The sequence below is a fragment of the Eubalaena glacialis genome, chromosome 7 (genome assembly GCF_028564815.1).
Source record: "Eubalaena glacialis isolate mEubGla1 chromosome 7, mEubGla1.1.hap2.+ XY, whole genome shotgun sequence".
NCBI classification, from domain to species: domain Eukaryota; kingdom Metazoa; phylum Chordata; class Mammalia; order Artiodactyla; family Balaenidae; genus Eubalaena; species Eubalaena glacialis.
Genome location: NC_083722.1, coordinates 86,991,502 through 87,012,468, shown reverse-complemented (window position 1 = coordinate 87,012,468; position 20,967 = coordinate 86,991,502). Strand labels below are relative to the sequence as shown.

At 48.2% G+C, this 20,967-nt stretch overlaps 1 protein-coding gene across 5 annotated transcripts in view; it reads right to left on the bottom strand.

Moving 5' to 3' along the window:
* Positions 1-288: 288 nt before the first annotated feature.
* Positions 289-20,967, bottom strand: part of ATXN7 (ataxin 7) — a 127,309-nt gene continuing 106,630 nt past the window's right edge. For 3 of the 5 annotated variants that reach the window (XM_061197099.1, XM_061197102.1, XM_061197101.1), the window contains 8 exons: positions 20,364-20,613; positions 18,047-18,306; positions 17,485-17,567; positions 12,860-13,125; positions 11,163-11,361; positions 10,702-10,823; positions 5,381-6,371; positions 289-4,611 (listed from right to left, as the gene is read on the bottom strand). In XM_061197099.1, the coding sequence (XP_061053082.1) occupies positions 4,537-4,611; positions 5,381-6,371; positions 10,702-10,823; positions 11,163-11,361; positions 12,860-13,125; positions 17,485-17,567; positions 18,047-18,306; positions 20,364-20,613 (2,246 nt within the window). In that variant the 3' untranslated portion in view covers positions 289-4,536. The other 2 variants (XM_061197104.1, XM_061197103.1) reach the window with 2 other exon arrangements.

The window sequence follows — 20,967 nt, the reverse complement described above, 5'->3', positions numbered from 1 at the left end:
GTGAACCACTTCAAATTATAAAAAGGTATTTACTTTTATTAATTAATAAATAAATACTAGTTGATCTCAATTGTACCAAAACAGGATATTCGAAAAAAAGACCTGTGCAAAAATACATATTTAAATATGTACAATTCATTTTTAACAAAATATGTCTTCTCAAATAGGGATACTTCCATATTTATAATAGAACAAGAAATTCCAAAATAAAGATACAAAAGTAGGTTTTGTATAATTCTTTGTTCATCATTGCAGCATTTTTTTTTTTTTTTTTTGTAGGTTAAGAAAACTGCAGGAGTTGTCATGAAATTCTATTGGAAAGAATATAAAAATTATCTTGGTTTTAAATTGATACCAAAGTCTGTCTAGAAACAACCCAACCACTGCAAATTTGGTTTTTGCAAGTTAATTTAATTCAAAAAAATACTTGTACTCCCATGTTTTAAATGGTCTTAATTGTTCATCATAATAAAAAGTAGTTGTAGGAGAAAATACAATATTTGAACAACAGTCTAAAATTTAATAGCACTGTTTAGGTCTGTTTGTGGCAGGCAGAATCCAAAATGGCTAATTTCCTAATCCCGATGCTCTGTGTACTACCGGGAGACAATAATGAAATTTCAATTAAAACCTCAGTCTAAGAAATCAAATGATCAAGACTCGCTAATCTAAATATCTACATTATTCTGCATCAACCTGCTATCGTGGATCCTATTCACATCTTTCAGAACAACATGATCTGTCTATAAATTCCATCACTAAAAGCAACTTTATTTATAACCATCAAGTCCCCTTGGCTCTGAAAATAAATTCTACCCATACCCCATTGCACTTGTCACCAAGGAATCAACTAAGTACGTTCTGATTCCCTCTTACCTCCTTCTCTCCATCTCCTGGGATGAACAACCAGACTGACCTCTCCTAACGACACCAAACTGGCCCATCCGTGCTTTCTTCTTACAAGCTCTCTTACAGTATCATTTTTAAAACATTTACTGACTGATTGCATAATAGGTGAACAAGATACTGTTCTCCCCTTCCTTTAAAAAGAAAATCAATATTTTACATCAATTTATAGCTAAAGTATCTGAATAAAGTTTTTGTTACCTTACATAATAAGAATAGTTCTGTAGCAATTCACATTATTAGGCTGGTAACCAAGTATTTATTCATTCTACCTGTTGTTGACTTAAAATTCCCTGAAACTGAAGTTTGTAACCCAAGAATTGTAAGGAAAACGGATGCACTGACTGGCTCTGTCCCAGCCCTGCCCAGGGCCAGGATCAGAACCTGGGGAAATTTACCCTGTGTTCGGCAGCTTTGTGTGTTCTTCTAAGCAAAAGTGCCTGGCTCTCCTTTCAGGAGCTGTGGTGGTGGAATCATCTGTTAAAGGGCTCCAGCTCATCCCCTCAAATTCAATGACACCTTCTCAATCAATGACGTCTTAACCTATCAAGCTCTTCCTTTTGGGGTGGGGTACTAGAAGCACTATCCTGGAGGGTCTCTGAAACTCTCCGTGAGATGGCAGGCGTAAATCCCCAGAAAGGAGGTGTGACTGGGAGACACTACACATGCATCCCGTCATCTCCGCGTGGGCAGGTGTTCACAGTCACCAACGCCCTTCCCTGGGTGCCTGCTCCCCATCCCAACGGCATCCACATAAACATGTGTAGTGGCAGGAAGGGGTGTGTAGATACACACAATATGGGGAGTGCTCCAAGCGGAAATTTACACTTAGTCCCAGGACAGTATACAAAGAAGACGTTGCGGGTAACGCACCGAGTGCCTTGGAAACATTTAAGTATATCAATGACTTGGTGAACGACAGAGTCTGCTGCATCCCAACTATTTCACGTTACAAAGGCAATTTTTAAAAACAGGAGACTGGGCAGGACAACCAACCTAACTGTATACTGTTTAACATGAAAACAAAGGTTAAAAAAAATTCAATCTCTTTGGAAATCTTGGAAAATTTTCCCCCATAGTGATTTCTGTCTACCTCCCCACCCGCCAGAATTTGGCTTTCCATTATCAAAATTGTTTGCATTTGCATTTTCTTAAAAAAAAAAAAAAAATCACACAGAATTGCTTTTGTACCATGAAAAGTAAGCCTCTAAACTGGTGTATACTTGCTCTGGCCATCAATGGCTTTAAACCAGTTTGTACATTAGAAACTTCTGACGGCTTCTGATCCCAAATTACTTGCAAAAGGCTGGGCAAAAACACAGGCTCTTTTGTCACGGTGCCTCTCACTGACGTCCATATTCCATTCCCGGCACCTGCTATAAAAACCTAGCTGCAGACCCCCTTTCTCCAGAGGGCTGCTTGGGGTGCAGCTCTGCTCGCCCCTGGGAGGTGTCTCCAGTTAAGGTGCCTGACTGCTGGAGAGGGACCTACAGACGACAGGGTGAGGAAAGAACTAGGCAGGGAGAGGAGGGAGGGAGAAAAGTCTACAGTCACGCTCTTGCCAAGACACTCTCGCCAGCCAACCTCCTCCAAGAGTGGCTCCGTGAAATACTACAGGTTCAACAATGAGACAGGAACTTCTCACAGATTGTAGCAAGTAGTCCAGACCACTCTAACACTGATAAAAGCAATTCGGTGGCTGGACTTGATCCAGTGTCCTTTATGAGTACTCACTGCTACAGACAAAGCTTCAGGGACATCCTCGTTAAAACAACAGCCCGGCAGATTTCTACCCTCGAGGCCCACAGGAGGTTGGGAAAACAGACTCAAAGGCATCGTGGAGTCCAGAGTGCTGAGCGGAGGTGTAACTTGTCGTCAAAAGTGTCCAGATTATTCCTCCCCGTGCTATTTTCAGCTGTCAGGGACGTGCCTTTGGCTTTCAAAAAAGAGGGGGTGGGGAGACAACGAAAGGTAAGTAAGTGGCTGTACACGGCCCCGCCCTGATTTCTAAACAAGGTATTCCCGAGGCCACTGCGTCTCCACCAACTGGGCGATGCCAGGAGCAGGCAGCTCTAGAATTTGGCTTTAGCTTTCAAAAGCCTTCTGTGCCCTGGGGCACAATCCTTCTAAAAGACTGGCTTCTAGAAAACTGTCCAGAAGAGACACAGCCTGGATTTCTAGCTTAGAGAAAAGGCTCACATGTTTGCCTTTTGGTTCTATTTACTGATGCTGTTTCCTTGAAGGTATTCCAGGTTGTCAACTGAGACGTGAACAAGGTCAAATGGGCCACCACACAGGTGTGAAAACTCACACCCAAGGCCGTGCTGAGGCGGGGAGAGGGGACTCCGGCCTTCACAGTCCCACAGTGAGCTATTTTTAGGTCCTCGGTGGCAGAGCCCACGAATCAACTCGGGGGCTGGGCTCGCACCCAGCCCCATCTCCTAGGCTCCCCAGCAGGTCGCACTGATTCCGTTGTTGAGGGGATTCCAACCAGTTCAGTTATCTCTGCTTTAAAATCAGCTCCACGGAGAACAGCGAGCTCAGGTCCCTACTGGTCTAAGAAGCAGCCTTCTTTACAGCATTTTGGAGTCATGGGTCCCTTTGATAGTCTGAAGAAAGCTACAGGATCCCTCTTGCAGATAAATGATCACAGACGTAAAAATACGCAACATCTTGGGGGTTCATCCATCCTCTGATCTGTAGCCATGGGCCCCCCTAGAATTTGTGCAGCATAATAGAAAGTATGCCACTGCAGAGGAAATCTTTCTCAAATACAAACTTAACATGAAACTGCTTTTAAGAACCCAAACTTAGGCTGTTTGTCCTAGTGGGACACAGTCCCCCCCTAGACGGTGGAAATCAGAGGTGGCAAACTGGCAGCTCATGAGCCAAACTTAGCTGGCAAACGTGTGGGCTTCACCAGATCAAAACAAAACGAAAAACTTCAGAGCTTTAGAAAATGGTCAAATCTCTCACGCAAGTCCAGATCAGCAGTTTCTCTTTGAAATTGGTAACAAGCTTCTGGGAGCAGCTGCTCTGTGTAGACGAGACTCCCACTCCCCCATTCCCCACAGACACTGTCACTCTGCTGCACCCGCCCGGCCTCTTCCTCGCCTTCTGACACTGGTGGGCAGTAAGGTCCGCAGCGGCGTCTGCGTGAAGACGGCGCGCTCAGTGACACTGGCGTGGGCATCCCGAGGCAGTGGGACATCCCTCCCGGGATTCACGTGAATCAGGAAACTACACCCAGAAGGGAGTTATTAAGGGATGGATTCTTACAGTGTTTGCACTGCGTTTTTATGCTTATCATTAAACTAGAAGGAATAACTACAAATCAAGAAGGTTTCACTTGTCCAGGAACCCCTGTTCAAAGAGACCCAAACAACACACGAATAGCCCATATGTATTTGTGGCTCAGAGAGGAGAATTGAAGCAGCTGCTACCTAAATTTGTGCATAATTATTTTCCCCATACCTTTGGCACTGAGTATTAATTCACACAGATATTGGAGGGAAACTTCTATCACATGAAGAAACTTCTTGGTATTTTCTGGAAAAGTTCTAGCCTGGCACTTAAGTTCAGTTTTGAAGATGAGGAAGGGAAAAAAACAAAACAAAACAAAAAAGAGGCTCACATTTTAAAGTAGGGCTCTGGGGGTGACACCGCTGAAATTCCTGCTTGTAAGCAAGGACAGGAGGTATCCTGCTGAATGAAATAACAAGATGAGAGAGGACCTGGACAGAAGAGAAAGGGAGCTGGAGGAACCGGCCACAGAAAGGAAGGCCAGGAGGAAACAGCAGCAGGGGAAGAGTGGGGAAAAGACAAGACGCCGCCCGAGAAAGCCACGGTCAGTAAGGAATCCGAAGGCCAGACAGCCCTTCTCTACAAGTGGGTCACATTCAGATTTCTTTTCAATCTGTTAACTTAAACAAGATTTTAGTCTTCTGCTCTGCCCATAGTAAATGCTGTTTTCCTGCCTCCTTGGAAGACAGGGAGGAGAAAAAATAGGGAGAGAATTAACAAGAAAATTAAAATTCTGAAATTCTTTGATGGCAAAAATATTAAACGGTCTCTTTCAAATTTAAATCATCCCTTTCTAGATCAGTTTGATTTTAGCCCAGCTTTCTTCAGAAAAACACACTGAAGGACCGCTCTCCGGGAAACACGGCCCACCGGCGTCGGGGAGGGGTCTGCCGTCACGCACGACGGTGTCCACAGCGCTGGCCGCCGAAATGCACTTGTCGCGGCCCCCTCACCCAGGAGCGCCCTCCGGGTCATCACAGAGTCAGGCAGAGAGGAGCCTGTTTGGCCTCCATCCGGCCACCAACTCCCCCTTCTCTTAAAAGGCCCCGCGAAGCTGGACACTGGCTTTTAGGCAAACCCACCAACCCGACCACACAGGTCTCCGAGCTGACGGAAGATCTCACGGGAGGGGCCATGGGCCTCCCCACGGGGCTCCCAGACCCTGTCCTACCTGATGCAGGAGGGAGCTGTTTGCCAGTCCTGGCGGCCCCGGGCTGGGGCCCGCGTGCTTCACGTGGACGTTGTTCACGGCCGGCAGTTTGGCCACCTTGGTGGGCCTGCCGCTGCTGCTGTTGATGCCGCTCGAGCCGGGCGAGCACTTTCTTTTCTTGCCTAGGAGCTTGTCCAGAGGAGTGTGCGGGTGGGAGCAGGCGCCGTGAGAGCTGACGGGCAGCTCACCGGCCTGGTGCACGAAGGGGCCGAGGGAGAGTGTGGAGTCGCTGCTGTTCACCATCACGCTCATCCTCTTGATGGACTCGCCGGGGCTCCCGCCGGGGGCGCCCCGCCCAGGCTGCTCGTGCCGGCCGCTCATCGAGTTCGCTCTGCCGGCCACACAGTTGAGGCCGACGCCGTGGGGAAAGGCTACCGCCGCGGGGTGGGGAGGCCCAGGGTGAGCCACACAGTTTTTCCTAAAAGACTCCATGGAATGAGAAGAAGAGGAGGAGGAGGAGGAGGAGGAGGAGGAGGAGGGGGGCGGGACTAACAGCGGGGAAGTGTTTTTGCGTTTCTTTCCTGAGCCGCCGCTGCCGGCACTGCTACTCGCGTGGTGACAGTTAGTGCTGTTACCAGAAGACTCCTTGGGCCTTAAAGACTTGCTAGATTTCAACTTCTGAGGTTTCCTGGCCATGGGGGAGGAGGGCACGGAGGACAGGCCGGAGGGCGTGGAGGGGGAGGACGAGGAGGAGGACACCTGTCGGGACTGCATACTGCACACGGGATCCACGGCCCCGGAGGCGGCGGGCTGTGCGTTCAGTGTGGTTCCATGAGCTGGTACCGACTTGCTACAGGGGGAGATGCAGGAGGACGAGAGCGGGACAGGGGAGGGAGACACGGTGGCTGCCGCCAGGTAGCTGACCCCACAGTGTGATGTGGGCACAGAGTTTGTCCGGTGAGGAACACGTGTGGAGACAGGCGACGCGGTACCGGGCACTGGCGGGATCTTCCTGCGAAACAGAAGAGGGGCCTGAGCAACGTCCACCACTGCCCTTCGTGGCAACTTTCAGGACACCCCCTTCACCTCTGGCACTCAACACACCCCTTGGTCACAGGGATCGCGCTGAGATGCTGGGCCACACAGAGGGTCACTTTTCCCCTTCAGATTCTTAATGCCTTCCTGCGCTCTGAGAACAACGGCCTGTAAGGCCGTGTGCCTCACCGGTGCTGCGGCCGCAGGTACGTACCCCGCACCCTCCCGTCCGGCACCCCGAACTCCGTGATCCTGGCTACTGATCTTCCTTCAGTTCCGAGACCAGGCCGTGAAGTGAGACCCTGTGTATCTTCCGCCTACAGCACTCTCACCCCAACTTCTGCTCACCCTTCTGTTTCAGCCCACCATCACTTTCTTAGGAAAACTGTCCTGACCGTCCTGACTCGCTTCGCTCCCGCACTGCCCCCTGTTCCCAGACTTTGGAAGAGTCTGGTAGTTTTAACGTGGGACTGATGACCCCTGTCTAGCATCTCTGCAGACGGAGCAATCCACAGCTGATTTACCGCTGTCCATCCAGCACGGTGCCTGGCACACAGAAGGCGCTCAAACGCTGAGAGAACTCATGAACGAACGAGGAAAAAGGAAGGGCACAACTAGTTATTAACAACTGCTAGGTCCCAGCTACTGGCCTGAATGCCTGTACAAGGGAACAAAGCCCCCAGATCTCAGGGGGACTTCTGGTCATGGTGCGCTAACACTGTGGTCTGTTTATAATATTTGGGTAAAGTATGTATTCAAACAATCAAACCAGGGAGGACCCCCACCCCACCCCGCCCTCACCCCGGCTTTTATTTTAGCTCCGATTTTTAAAATGTGATGGCGCCAAAATCTCAGAAACCCCTATGGCATAATAAACCCTGAGGTGGCAAAACAGCAAACGGCCTGACTGGAAGCCAAGTGCCAAGACTGCCCGGCTCCCGGCCTCCACGGGCAGCTCTGGCTGATCCGGGCGCCGCACCAGCGGGGGCCGGGCTCCTCATCCTTCAGGTGAGAGCGCTGGCCTAGACTGCTGCCCAAGGGCTTTCCACATGCGTTTTGAGAAGGACTATAGCTATTAATAAACGGAATTAACAACTGCAAGTGTGCGCACCAGCCTTAAAACTCCCACTCAAGAGTGTGGCTCTGGCCCTATGTCAGTGCTTCCCAACTGTGGCTGCACATCAGAATCACCTGTGGAGTTCAGGCTACACCCAGACGGGCCACACCAGAATCTCGGGGTGGGGTCCAGGCGTTAGTAAGTTCTAAACCTCTCCAGGAGATTCCAGCGTGAAGCCAAGGCTGAGAAGCCGGGCTCTATCCCCGTGCTACTCACGAAGGATAAGCACTGACATTACCTGAGAGGCTTACTAGAGATGCTGAGTCCCTGGGCCTCACCCCAGACCTCCTTCATCGTGCTGTGTATCTCAACAAGATCCCCAGGGCAACTGGCACCTGTGAGAAGCTCTGCTCGAAACGCAGCACAGGGGCTCCGGCTGCCTGGGCGCAGTGGCTTCTCATGGCCACCAGGTGGCTTAGGAAGACGGGCCTAAGGGCCAGGCTGCTACAACCAAATCCTGTGAAAAGGAAAGGCTTCCTTCCATAGGGGCAGGGATGTGGACCTCTCTGGATGACATGACTGGTTTCTCTTAAAAAAGCTCTTTTAAGTCATTTCTTACCTTCTGCATAAAGAAGAGACAAAAAAAGAAGAGGTAGTCATATTGACCTGTGTTTGCACACGTGAACTCAGAGACATGAGCAACGGATAAAACTGCTTCTGTCTGTGAGGAGTGGGTAGAAAACAGGAGTATGGGGGCCAGGGGAACTAAAACTTTTCACTGTATGCCTCTTTATATTCATGTTTCCTTTTTTAGCCAAGTGACTTTATTATCAATCTAAAAAATTAAATTAGAAAAAGGAAAACCCAAACCACAAAACCTTTTGATCACCATCCCAGCCCCTCCTTAGGGGAAGTGCAATAGTGGTCCCCAGTCACAGCACGCAAGCAGCGGACAGAACTCACAGGAGCTTGCAAACAGCCTTTTGGGTCGTGGCCATGCTCCAGAGGAAGAGCTGGTCTACTTTCACTGCTGCCCAGAGACTCCACACACTGAAGATAACTGACTTCACTGCCAGGCTGAAATTGCACCTCCACTTATCCCGAAGTTAACCACAGTAACTAAAGGGTAAGGGGCCGAGGAGAGTGCTGCCGGGGCTCTCTGCAGAAGGGAGGACTTCCGGCTGAGTCAGCAGGATGGGACCTGGCCGACTTCAAGACTTTCCTTGAGTGCCTCAAAGATGCCACCTGGAGAATAGTTCTCTTCTGGGTGAGGAGCGCCGGCGCCCCCACTCCTGTGCCGGCAGCACTGGCCTCCTCAAGCACCGGGCCCCGCACCTCTCTCCAAGCCCCTACCCGCCCCAGGCCGTGTGCCAGCTCATCACTGAGTGGCCCGTCTGTCTCTGCCGAATTGACTTTTTCAAAACCAAAGGTCATGTCAACAGAAAGAACGGTTTCCTCCTCACTGTGAGCAAGTGACGGATGAGACAGTGAGCCTCTGTCAGAACAGAGAGACACAGACAGTGGAGTCAACTTCAGGATCCTGCTTCTTCAGAGGCTCACAGCACACAGAAGAAAACCTCTCCAACACAAGCCATTAGGAACCGAAACTCTCTCAACCCAAACCACTGGCCATAAACCACTTACCAATATAATGGGGATAAAAATTCGGAGGACCCTTCTAAACCCTTAGGAGTACATTAAACCCATAGTTCTGTGAGCTCAATGAGCTCTCCAGGTCCCACCAGGTAAGAAGCTGAGATTTCATGCATTTTAAAGTTTTCTGATATGAGGCCACCCCCCAAAGAATCCCAACAAACCACTGCCCAAGTCTGTCTCTGGTTCAGAACACTGTTCCTTCATAAGGTTCTTATCTAGTAAGAACCAGGAAGAAACATGAAACAAAGCAGAGTAACACTGCTCTGGGGCTGGGCTTCACCGTGAACAAGTGCAAGTCCTATTAACGACCATGGGGATGGTTCTCTGGATTTTGGACTACCCGAGGTCTCTGACAGCTTCCTCTGACTGTATCAGGCAAGCAAAGCAGAGAGGCAAAAACAGATGTACTCGCAGAGCCCACTCAGGGAGGCACTAGTAACTGACGCCCAGATGGAGGGTTTGGGATGACTATTATCGGACGCCCCCTTTAGCAAAGCTCAGTGCTTCCCGAAGTAGGTTCCACCAAACACTAGTCCCCAGGATGCTCCCCTAAAAGAGGTTCCCAGGTCAAAAGAGCCTGGGTGACAGTCCGCATTGTACACGATATCCTCTGCTTTGAGAGTTACAACGGACCGTGCCCATTAAAGGCTTTGAGAAGTCCTGCAGTAACAAAAACTATTTTACTTCAGGAAAGGCTGAGCTAATAAACCTTTCGGGCCACGGAACTGTTCTTCCACTTAACAGCACGTTGGGGAAACGGCATGCCTAAGGCCACACGAGATGATCGTCTTGCTTTCAACTGTAAACCAGAGCGAATGGCTCCTTTCCCTAACACCCTCGGCAGCTCCTCAGGGCCCTCAACCAATTTCAGCGTCATCTGACCTCTCGGATCTCCTCTTGTTCCAGGAGCTTTCTTGCTCCTTCTCAAACAAGCCATGTTCTTTTCTGACTCAAGACCTTCGCACACACGGTTCTCCTTGCCTGGAACGCACTCCTCCCCGCCAGCCCCACGGCTGCTCTTTCTCATCCATTCGTCTCAGCTCAAGGGCCCCTTAAGAGAGGCTCTCCATGAATCCCTCCGTCCTGTTATTTTCCCATCTCAGCTCTTAGGTGTGTCCAAACCCTGGCTCCACCTCCAACGTTCTGTGTGACCTTGCTTCTCAGTTTCAATATCTGTAAAACAGGAATAATCCAGGCCACCTGACACAGCAAGGTGTGAAAATTGTATTTGCTAAGGTGCCTGGCCTACAGTAGTCTCAGTAAGTGCTACAGATTATTAGCGTTTCTGTTATCTCCCTTATGACAAGCTATGATCTCTATGTTCTGTTGACTGGCTTTCGCATTTCTCCCCAACCTAGAATGTGAGCTCCGTCCATCTGGGAGCCCCTCGGCCTGAAACCCCAGCACCGAGAACAAGACACATTTGCTCCAAGAGTGAGTGTATGAATGATGAGGGCCCTTCCTCCAAGGCTGGTCAAAGGCCACGTGTTCATCTCAGAGACCATTACCTTCATTAAATCAGCTCCAGAAGAAACAAAGAGGATGCAGCCCTGATGTGCCACCCGCCCCCAGAGGTGGTGGGACGGGCACTCACTTCCACAGCTGCGCGTTCAGATGCTTCTCCACCATGAGGTTGAGGGCGCAGCGAAGCCGGTTCCACCTGGAGTCAAACACGTAATAGCCTCTTCCAATCTGCCGGCTCCCGAATGTGCAAAACTGCAAGAGAGAGATCACACGCTCAGACTCGCTAACTCTGAGGGCGTGCGGCCCGGGAAGGAGCGGCCAGGACAGACGGTGCTTACTGAGGACCGAGGGCTGTGAAGCACGAGTGTGACAATGCCTAGCCCTGAGTGTCATGGAAGAGAACGGGAAGAGCAGGAGACGCGCCCGACCGAGTGCATGCTGTCTTGGGGCGCCCTGCTCTGAGCTGCACTCGCACCTTGACCTCACCCCGCATGGACCGGAGGGCATGCCCGGGTCCCCGGCGCGCCCCCCTGCAGTGCCCTGTCCCTGCGGCGTGGGGAGGGTTGGCGCGGGGGCGGATGTGGAACTTACAGATGCTGGCTGAGGATGATGACCTGAATAATGACAGTCCAGTTTTTCAACAGACTCTTCTTTGTCATCGCCTTCTCCCTCCTCACTGGATAACCGAGAAGCTGGCTCAGTGGCAGGCAGGGGAGGGTGTGGAGATTCATGGACTGGAGGCGGGTCAATGGGGGCACTCCCACCTTGCTGAGCAGGGCAGCCTGGAGGCCTTGGTGAGTAGAAAGTGCAGCACTGATCAGAGCACATCACATGTCTGGGAATCAGCCGCCTTAACTCAGATACAACAATGTATCCAAAACCATCCGGGGAGGTCTGGGCTCCACCACTAGCACTAGGGACACAGATGCTGATCCAGGGGGCCTGGGAGTGAAGGGTCCTCTCTCCCGAACCGCGCGGTGTCAAATGCAGCTGTCTGCCCGGTCTAACCAAAGTAACTTATAACCACTTCTCTATTCCATAGCCACCTGGTCCGCCTCCTATTCTCCCCAAAGGCGGCGAAATACATGTGGAATTTAAGAGAATTCTTTCTTTGACTCCTGTTCAAATTTCACCTGGAACTGGGTTACTAAGGCAATCAATGAGGCAATTGGTAATGTGCTCTAAAATAACCTAAGAGGGACAGGAGGTGATAAAAGAAGGTAGCTTTACCATTTTATGTGGGTAATCTAGAGTGTGTAACTCAAGGACAGCAGTGTGCTTTTCCAACACACATAAAGGCCTGGTGTTTCTAGGCTTAAGCCTATTTTTTAATAGATGGAAAAACTTTAATGAAATTGGCCAAAGAAAGGACTTGCTAAGGAATCGACAGCCTGGGCCTGGCCACATTCTCGGGCACCTCCTCTGATCACTCCTCCAACCGCGTTGTTCGGAAACCAGGGGGCCCACGTGGGGACAGGCTCACGTGCACACTCAGGTTTCCAAGAGGGAGGCACTTCCACCCCTCATGTGACCATTTCAAGAATCAAGACACGTGAGGGTAAAAGGTTAATTAAGCAACAGCACCCAAGGGTTGGCACACTCCTAAGCAGGAGCCCTCGGCCCAGACTCAAAACCCTCGTTCTCTACGCCTTTCTTTTTCCCTTCTTTCTGGAAAGTGGGTACCAAGTCCCTTACTTCAACTTGGTTAAATATACAAGCACACACACACATATATTCAGCCCACCATCACTGTCTCCAAGGGATGTGTCTAAGTTCTGACCTGCTGCTCACTACACAGCTCAAATGACTAATACACACTCAGGCCAGAGTCCCAAATGAATGAATGAAAAAACATGTTGTAAATGGATGCTGTAAAGACTCAGGCTGAATGCCTATCCCCAGCAAGAATCCCAACTGCTGTGTTTTGCAAGAAGCAAGACAAATGAATGGGAAATGGCTGCCAAAGCCATGTGAAATGTTCCCATCACTAACTTGCGGGCAGGATCCGGGCTGCAGCCCTACTCAACAGGGTCAGGAGACACCAAACGCTGAGCAGGGGCAGAACAGATAATTCTAGCTTTACTCTGCTGCTTGCATTTGGCCACAAACAGCCCTGGTTGAAACTCAGTGATGAACGTTTTTTTTTCTTAAAGTAAAACCCCATTAGAAAAACATCTCTTCTCGTAGCGAGCCTGATGTCTGTCCTCGACATCACGATACACCGGGGCTCTACAGTCTGCACGTCTGTTCTCGGAAAGAGGGAGAGAGAGCTGGAGGACGTGGCTTACCTTGGAAGACTGGGGGTGTGAGGTTTAGGTTTACTAGCTACGAAAGGCTTTGATTCGGAAGGAATCACTCCGTGAGAGTTTTGGTGTGGCTCCTGTGAAGTTCTAGGAGGAGTGGGATGCGGGTCCCTGAGAGGCTGCGTTGGTTGCTGAGAGTCCGGATGGCGAATCGATTCCTTTTCCCTGGTTTTGTTTTTGTGCTCGGCTAACAACACATCGAATCGTTTTCTTCTACCCTGGACAGCCCTCCGCTGGGTTAAGGAATGTGTCTACAGACCAAAAACAACAACAACAAAAACAAACAACCAGAAATGGAGGAATCTCAGTAATAATCTTTTCTGCCATACATCAAAAAATACCAATGCCAATAAAAAAGCAATTTGGACCATTAGCTTAATCAAAGGCTGCTCACTATCTGATAAGCTAAAAATCTTAAGAGTATGATTTTTTTTCCCTAATAGTTAGAAGCAGATATTCCAGGCTCCAAATGTATAAGAACCTGGTGATGTTATTTCCACCAGAAGAAAGAAGAAATGTTAACCGTGCCACCAGGTATGTAACTGGGGGGCAAACAGTAGATACAAACAGGTAACAGGTCCTCGTGTTTTGTGCCACAGGAACAATTCATTGATCAGAGCTGTTACCAACTCCACTAGAGAAGTCCCCTTTGGGCCATTCAGAGTTTTGAATGTTAACAGGGAAGAAGCACTTATTCCATAAAATACGTATCACAAAGTCTTCTTTCACTAACTGCCAGAGAGTAAAAATTAAACACAACTGTTTCTTTATTCCTGTGGCAATGCTACACAGAGAGAGAAGGGCTCACAGCATCCTGGAGACAGGCCGAGGGAGACCTGGGGGGATTAAAGAGTTAGAGGCCAAAAGAAGACAGGCTGTGCACAGGGAACGACGCAAACCAGCGTGAGTCCCTATCAAAAGACACTCACTATGGAAATCAAGAAAATGGGACAGCATTTTTGGATCCAGAGACAATGTCTAACCTCAGAATTTAAAAATGGTCACATTCTTTTTTTTTTTTATTGGAGTATAACTGCTTTACAATGTTGTGTTAGTTTCTGCTGTACAATGAAGTGAATCAGCTATATGTATACCTAGATCCCCTCCCTCTTGGACCTCCCCAAAACGGTCACATTGTTGAGAAATTTGAAATTACTCTTGAGAAGAAGAATGGTCAAGTAAACCTGACCACTCCATACTGCTTAGGGCCTCCGTCTGTAAAGAAAAAAATGCAAGGAGCCACTAACCACAGCAGCCCCAAATCACACCTCCCAAATATGAGTTCATCTACATAAATCCTTCCCTCTTCTATGTTACAACAATACTACAAATGATACTTTCTGTGTGTTCATTATACACACATTATACAAATGTAGTGCTCTAAAGGCTTACATGTTCGCTACAATTTAAGGGATTTTAAGGGGAGTTAGGCTTCTAATTCCCTTTTGCGGTTCAATAACATAACCTACGTCCATACCACATATACTGCAAACTATGTTCGCCCAAAATCTAACCTGGCACAGATCGTTAGAAAAATGTGTTGAGCTTCTTTTGAAGATTTTACTTGGTTTTCTTTAATATGTAATATATCCACAAGAAAGTAACCCTAAATGAAGACAAGGACCTTTGTTTTGTTCAGTGCTGTACCAACACCTAGTATGGCACCTGGCACGCCATAAATGCTTCAAACAAAAACCAGATAAAAATAATGGCCCCCCAATACATGTTGAATGAACAAACGAATATACGTCACTGGGGGTCCACCTGCCTGTCTCTCCAGACAGATGATACAGAAGCCTCTCCTCACCTTTGCATGTCCCCTGGTGCCTAGCGCGGGAAGACCAAGTGAAGAAAGTAGGCAGAGACGATCAGTATTTTCCCAGCTTGGTTTGAAGAGTACATAGCATTTGCCCTGAGCTCTGAAGAATCTTCCAGCCACAACCCTGATGCTCCCTCCTCGCCATCAGAACTCTGTGGGGGGCTGCCCAAGGCGCACAGGATAAAGAGCAGCTGTACGGAGGCCCGGGGCGCTGCACGCTCTAACACCCCTGCTCCCTGCTCCTCTGGCACCAGGTGCCGCCTCCTCCTCTTGCTCAGCCTCCTGGCTGCCTTTCAGACCCTAAGCTGTTTGTCCTGCCCCATCCCAGAGCCTTCACAAAGGTTGTCTCCTCTGCCTCTCCCACCCCTTTCTGCCCAGACAAATCATATGGATTTCAGCCCAGTATTCCTACAGCAAAGGAGCCTGCCCTGACTCAGTTCCCCTAGTGAAGGCTGTCATTACACAGGCCTCTCTTTTTTATTACCCATCAGTGGTAACTTTTACAGTTACTTGAGTCATTACCAAGTTAATCTTCATCTCTTCCATTAGACTGTAAGCCCCAAAAGGGTAGGAGCCATGCCTTGATTTTGTTCAAGCCTGTATCCTCTGAGGCCCAGAAGGAGGTCTGTGCCCGCAGATGTGTGCAGTAAATGCTTCTACCCTGAGAGGAGCCCAAATCTACTTGCATGGAAGGCACAGAGGACACAGAACACTGGACAGATGAGGAAGTGAGGAGGGGACAGTGAGGGTGGCAGGCAGACGACAGGGTGACAGGAGTGGGCAGCAGCAGATGCCCTGACAGCAAAGAGAACGGACAACGTCCTCAGTCTAAGACAGGAGAGATCTGGGCAGCAGCGTGGGGGACATTCAGCTGGGTCTTTGACATGCAAGACCCACCGCTTGCATGTCAAGCATTCCAGTGTGTTTATTAGCCCACTGCTGAATGGATTCGGGCCGCAGCGGAGGCAAGGAGAGGGAGAAGCACTGACAAACAGAACACGGGAAGAAAGTAAGGGTGTTCTGTGCAAGGGCAGGCCAGCCACAATGCTGCATGTTCTGCCAGCTCTATGCCGAACTCATGGCATGCCTGGATGAAGATGCATACTAACGCAAAGACAGGCTTAGCACCCTGCTACAGATGGTAATGACACCCTTAACAGGACACATGGAGAGCATACACGACTTGAAAAGGAAGATGGGAGAAAAATGCGGGATCGACACAAAGCCGATGAAGGTTCAGGAAGAAGGCTGGTCAAATTCCTTGCAGATTCGGAGTTGATAAAGCTTTTGGTTCACCAGGATGCCTCACAGATGATTAAAAAAGAGCACCCTGGGTAAAGCAAGCATCCTTCATTGACCACAGGTATCACAATACTGAGAAATCTATGTTTCTGAGAGCCAGGTAGGCAGGAAAAGAGCAGAGAGGGGTTGGCAGTGTGACATGGCGTGGAGCAGGGCTGAGGCACACACTCACAAGTTCCCTCGGGGGCAGCTGAACAGGACATGATTCTACAGAGCTCAACTGGCTACCGTCAAACAACACACCACTCGATGTGTTCAGTTAATATTATATAAAACAAAGCAATCTGTCCTGAGGAGTTTTTAACCTCAACAGTGCAATTGGAGTGGGGATGACCATCTACCTCTGAAATAAAATGCAAAATTCAGAATATATATGTGTATATATGCTTTCCTCTGGGAAGAGAATCCATAATTCTTTAAAAATTAGGTATTTAAAGGTGCTTTTGACCAACGTAGTTCCTCACAAGATTCAGTACCATTGTTGCAAGATAAAATCCACACGCTAAAATTAAATTAGAAATTTAAATTAAAATAAGAACTACCGAGAAATAACATTTCCCGTTTCTGAAGATTTTAACGTTCCTCTACTGTTTAGGGCTGGAGTGGAGTCTGAATTTCTTTATTCAAACATAATCTTTGGTAAAACTTAAAATAATACATCAAAAATTTTATTAATTTTTAGAGAAAAACACTAATTTTTATAATTTTTAACCTCCTCCTCTAAACAAGGGTTTTAAAATTACTTCAAGGCAATGATTCTTAATACTTTTTGAACCCTTCTGCAGGGTGGCTGGGGACATCAGCATATATGCTCATTTATGAAGGGGTCTACTGAAGCCAGAGGCCACCCCCATGTCAACCCTTATTTGATAGCAAATATACCGCCTTCTCACTAGCATACTGGCATTTCAAAGGAAAACTCAGGATAGAAAGGGGGAATCTTTACATTTTCTTGGGTTTTACATATACATTAGATTATGTGGTACCTAGTATTTTTTTTTAGAACTAAAAAAATAAAGCTATCTCAAAGTCACAGATATTTTTAAAGTAGCTGTAGAATTGAAGAACCAGAGATAACACAAACATTTTAAGAATATTCACATATATGCAAAGGAAATTTCTGGACTCATTCCAAGTCAGCACAATTTAAACCACAGTAAAGGGGAGCCTCTCAAATTAAATTTCTATGAGGAAATATTAAAAGGCTTTGAAAAATAACAGATCGATTAGGAAAAAACACCATTCCCCTGGATACAGTAAGGCTCACTGGAGGCAAAACCCCTCTTAAGATAGCAGTTTATAACAACAGGCTCCACGTTTTCTGAACTTGAGGCATTCTTCATCAAAACGGAGTCATTCCCTCACTTAAAAATTCAGAACAATCCTCAGAGCAGATGCCCTGTGAGTGAGAGACGCTTGGGGAGCAGTGCTGTGCAGCCCAGGTCCCCGAGCTTCCTGGAGCATCAGGCTCTGCCCAGGAGCCCCCTACCTTGCATGTCAAAGACCGGGTGCAGGGCTTCTTGGTGTCGAGATCGATGACCCCACAGTGGATGTCAGGATCAAACTCCCTTTCTGTCAAAAGCACACAGACATTACAATGGGCTCAAACGCTGCTTCATTTATTTTGAAAATAAGAATATAGGAGAAATCTGAGATTCTCCTACCTCAGACCAATTATAACTTGAAGCAAATCTACCACATTATCAATAAATATAAAATATACAAAGTACGAGCGCCACTAGAAAGCCACGACATCTCTAAGAGAGTGGGGAGTCTCGCCACCACACGACAGGAAAGAGACTGTTTAAGGCAGCATTACTCATTACTCCATTTAGGAATACACCACTAGAAAGCTACTTTTACGTCACCTACCCACACACGTGCACTTTAAAACCAAGAATGAAGAGCTCAAAGACACTACTTAAGGAACTTCATCCTAAAGCTGAAGTTGGCCAGTTTTAAAAAGAGGACTTACAGATAACAGTTGATCTGCTCTCCCAGGAATGCCCAATTAATACAGAAAGAAATACTGAGAGAAAATATGAAGTTACCTGATAATCTCTTATTCAAAAATTTCCTGTTATTGGAGTTATCTTCTGACTTCTTTTCCAGCGTAGGCGGTGCAGGAAGCCCTTTGCCATTCAGAATCTGTCCAGGCGAAGGCAAGGTTGGCTTTGGTATTGAGGGGCAGTTAAGGCCAGGCTTGACTGAGGAACTCACAGCAGCAGGACAGACTGGCCCTACCGCAGATTTCAGTAGTGCGCCATCCATCTTCGGAGGAATCTTTTCCACTTGGACAGAGGGCGTCATGCTGTCGTAGGGGGAAGTGAGAACACCAGCACCTGAGTGCCCCGGCAGCCCAGGGTGACTGGTGAGCCAGAGGGACGAGGGCAGAGCCTGGGTCTACCTGTGCACCGTGCAGAGCTAGGCTCCCAAAGGTACACATTACGAAAATTTGTTCGGGCTACGCAGAAAACTCAGTAAGACTTTTACTCAGTCTGTAAGCCCTTCTGGAGCGGCAGAAAGCTCCAGAGGAACCATCAAATTCACCTGGTCTATCATCATTCCAGAACAATCCTACACATGAGCCCGTTACCCAATGTAATTCCTGCAAGAAGCAAAATATGAAAAGGTCTAAAAGGACCAAAGACTGTGGCAGGACCTTTAGAGGATATCTTTTGAGAGCTGTCATTTTTAAGAAATGATCCACCAAAATAAAGTAAAATGAGTGAGCAGAGAAAAGAACAACTGAAATTAGAGAACATTTCCAAGAAATGTCACTAAGGACTTGGAAGAACTCATATGTGCCTAACAATGTATCTCCAAGAAGAGGCTCTCTGCCTCTGTCAATGAGGAAGACCAGTGTTTAATCAGGATACGATGTGTCACTGAAGTGGTAATTCTCCAGTCCCTGAAAAAGGTTTCTGCATAGGAGCCTGGAATCTAAGTGCCTGGCACTCAGCTGGTGAGCACTGAACACCTGTATCACTAACCAAGAACTGACTTTTTTCTGGAATCTTACTGATACTGTCATTTGGGTGGCAAATGTTGGTACGAAGCTGACAGTTAGCCTGGTCCCCGTCTAAAGCCCAGCTACAAATAAAGAAGATTTGGATTGATGAGGTTTTATAAACTTCGCCCAGTGGAGTCAGTGCTCTAACAGCTGTTAAGCGGGCGAATGACTTACACACTGTACTGGCATTTTCTTTGGCTCTCTGACAGCTCCAGGAACGAAAGCCAAGCTTCCTGTACTTGCACTTCTGACAGATGAGCAGAGGCTGCGGGCTTAGCAACCAGGACAAATAGCACCAAACAGCTGTACCTGGAACAGCCCGACAGCAGCAGAGACGCTGCAAGATGCCACGGCCTCTCCCAGCTGGCAAGGTCCGTGCGCAAGAGCAGGTGCTGGCCACTGCCCGAAGATTAACCAGGTTATCAGACCTTGGGACTGAGATGTGTGGCATACCCTCTGAAAGGGAGGCAGGCCAGGGAAAAGCCGCCCGCCACCAAGGCCGAAGCATGCCGTGACGGGGCAAGATGTGTTTCCATGGGAGTGCACGGCTGCTCCCCCATGTGACCCACAGAGAGCCGGCCAGCCTACAGGCCCACCAGGGAAACTCGTCAAGGCCTTGCCTGGTGGTGTGAACTTCTTCCAGTCTCCCCTCATCAGTGCTTGGATGTGAACCCAAGACTGGGGGTGGGAGGAAGCACTGCTTCCCTATTTGCTGTGCGGGCCCCAGAAAATCCTAGAACAGCTTCTGGGGATCTCTTCACCTTTTTATTCCTACTGTCATCCTCAGCGGCGGCACCAGCATCCGTTCCTTTACGGTCTCCTGTGGGCCGGACACTAGCCAGGTGCTTGAGTCTAATACATGATTCCTACCACCCCCACTAACCCTGCACAGGGGCCGTTATCTTAGACTCTGAGAGAAACAGGGCCTTGGCCGAGGCCCCTCAGCTAGGAAGTGATAGAGGTGGGATTTGAACCCCAGGCCTGTTAGACCTGAGGGGCCCGTGGCTAAAGTTCTTCAATCTTATCACGCTTCCCTCTCCTTACCCAGAAAATGGAGATAACAGCAATACCTATTTCAAAGGGCTGTTGTGATAAGTAAATGACAATACACTTAGCTAAATTTCAATAGCTGGCACACAAGAAAGGATCAATAGATAAGTATTATTATTGCTATTATGACTCTATAAAGTCTCCCAAGGTATAATAGGGAAACAAAAAGAAACAACAACATATATTTGAATTTTCCCCAAAGTGGGCTCTCTTTCACATTATCCACGTACACTCTCAGATGCTACTTGTGTACACAGTTCCACTTCTGGCAGGTGAGCTTTAAGAACCCTCCGGGCCATACTCACATTCTACCATGGGGGACTCTATTTTGCTGAATGGGATGCATTGGCCTGTTCCCCCTGAGCTGCAGTTTCTCTTTGGGCGATTTCAACAACTTGGAACTTAACGAGGATGCACTTAGAACACCTCCACTGGAAGAACGGCTGCTTCCACTTCCACTGCCTCCTTTGCTTTTGGACAGAGAAGGGAAGAAGGAAAATACTGAAGTGGGAGGAACGGCCAAAGAAGGCTTGCTGGATGAGCTATGTCTTCTTTCTGAAAAGGAACACAAAAGGGCGGGGGGGAAGACACTGTTTCAGGCAAGTCTCCAATGGAACCCTGGGGGAGTCCCCGGAAATCAACACATTTAGGTTCAAATACGTGTCACTAGTGAAAATATATTAAACTCAGCAGCTTTCAGAAATGGCTTATCTAGACCCCACAGACTTATTCTGGATTCTAGGAACTGGTCCTTCTGCTTAGGAAACGTCTCGGCATAAAGAGGTTTATCATACATAGATAACCATTAGGAAGCAGACATTCTAAACCTGAGAATAGTGGGTTTTGCATTTTAGAAATGAACCTCACTGACTGCAACTTGTAGTCAGAGAGGGGGAAATTATTCATTCA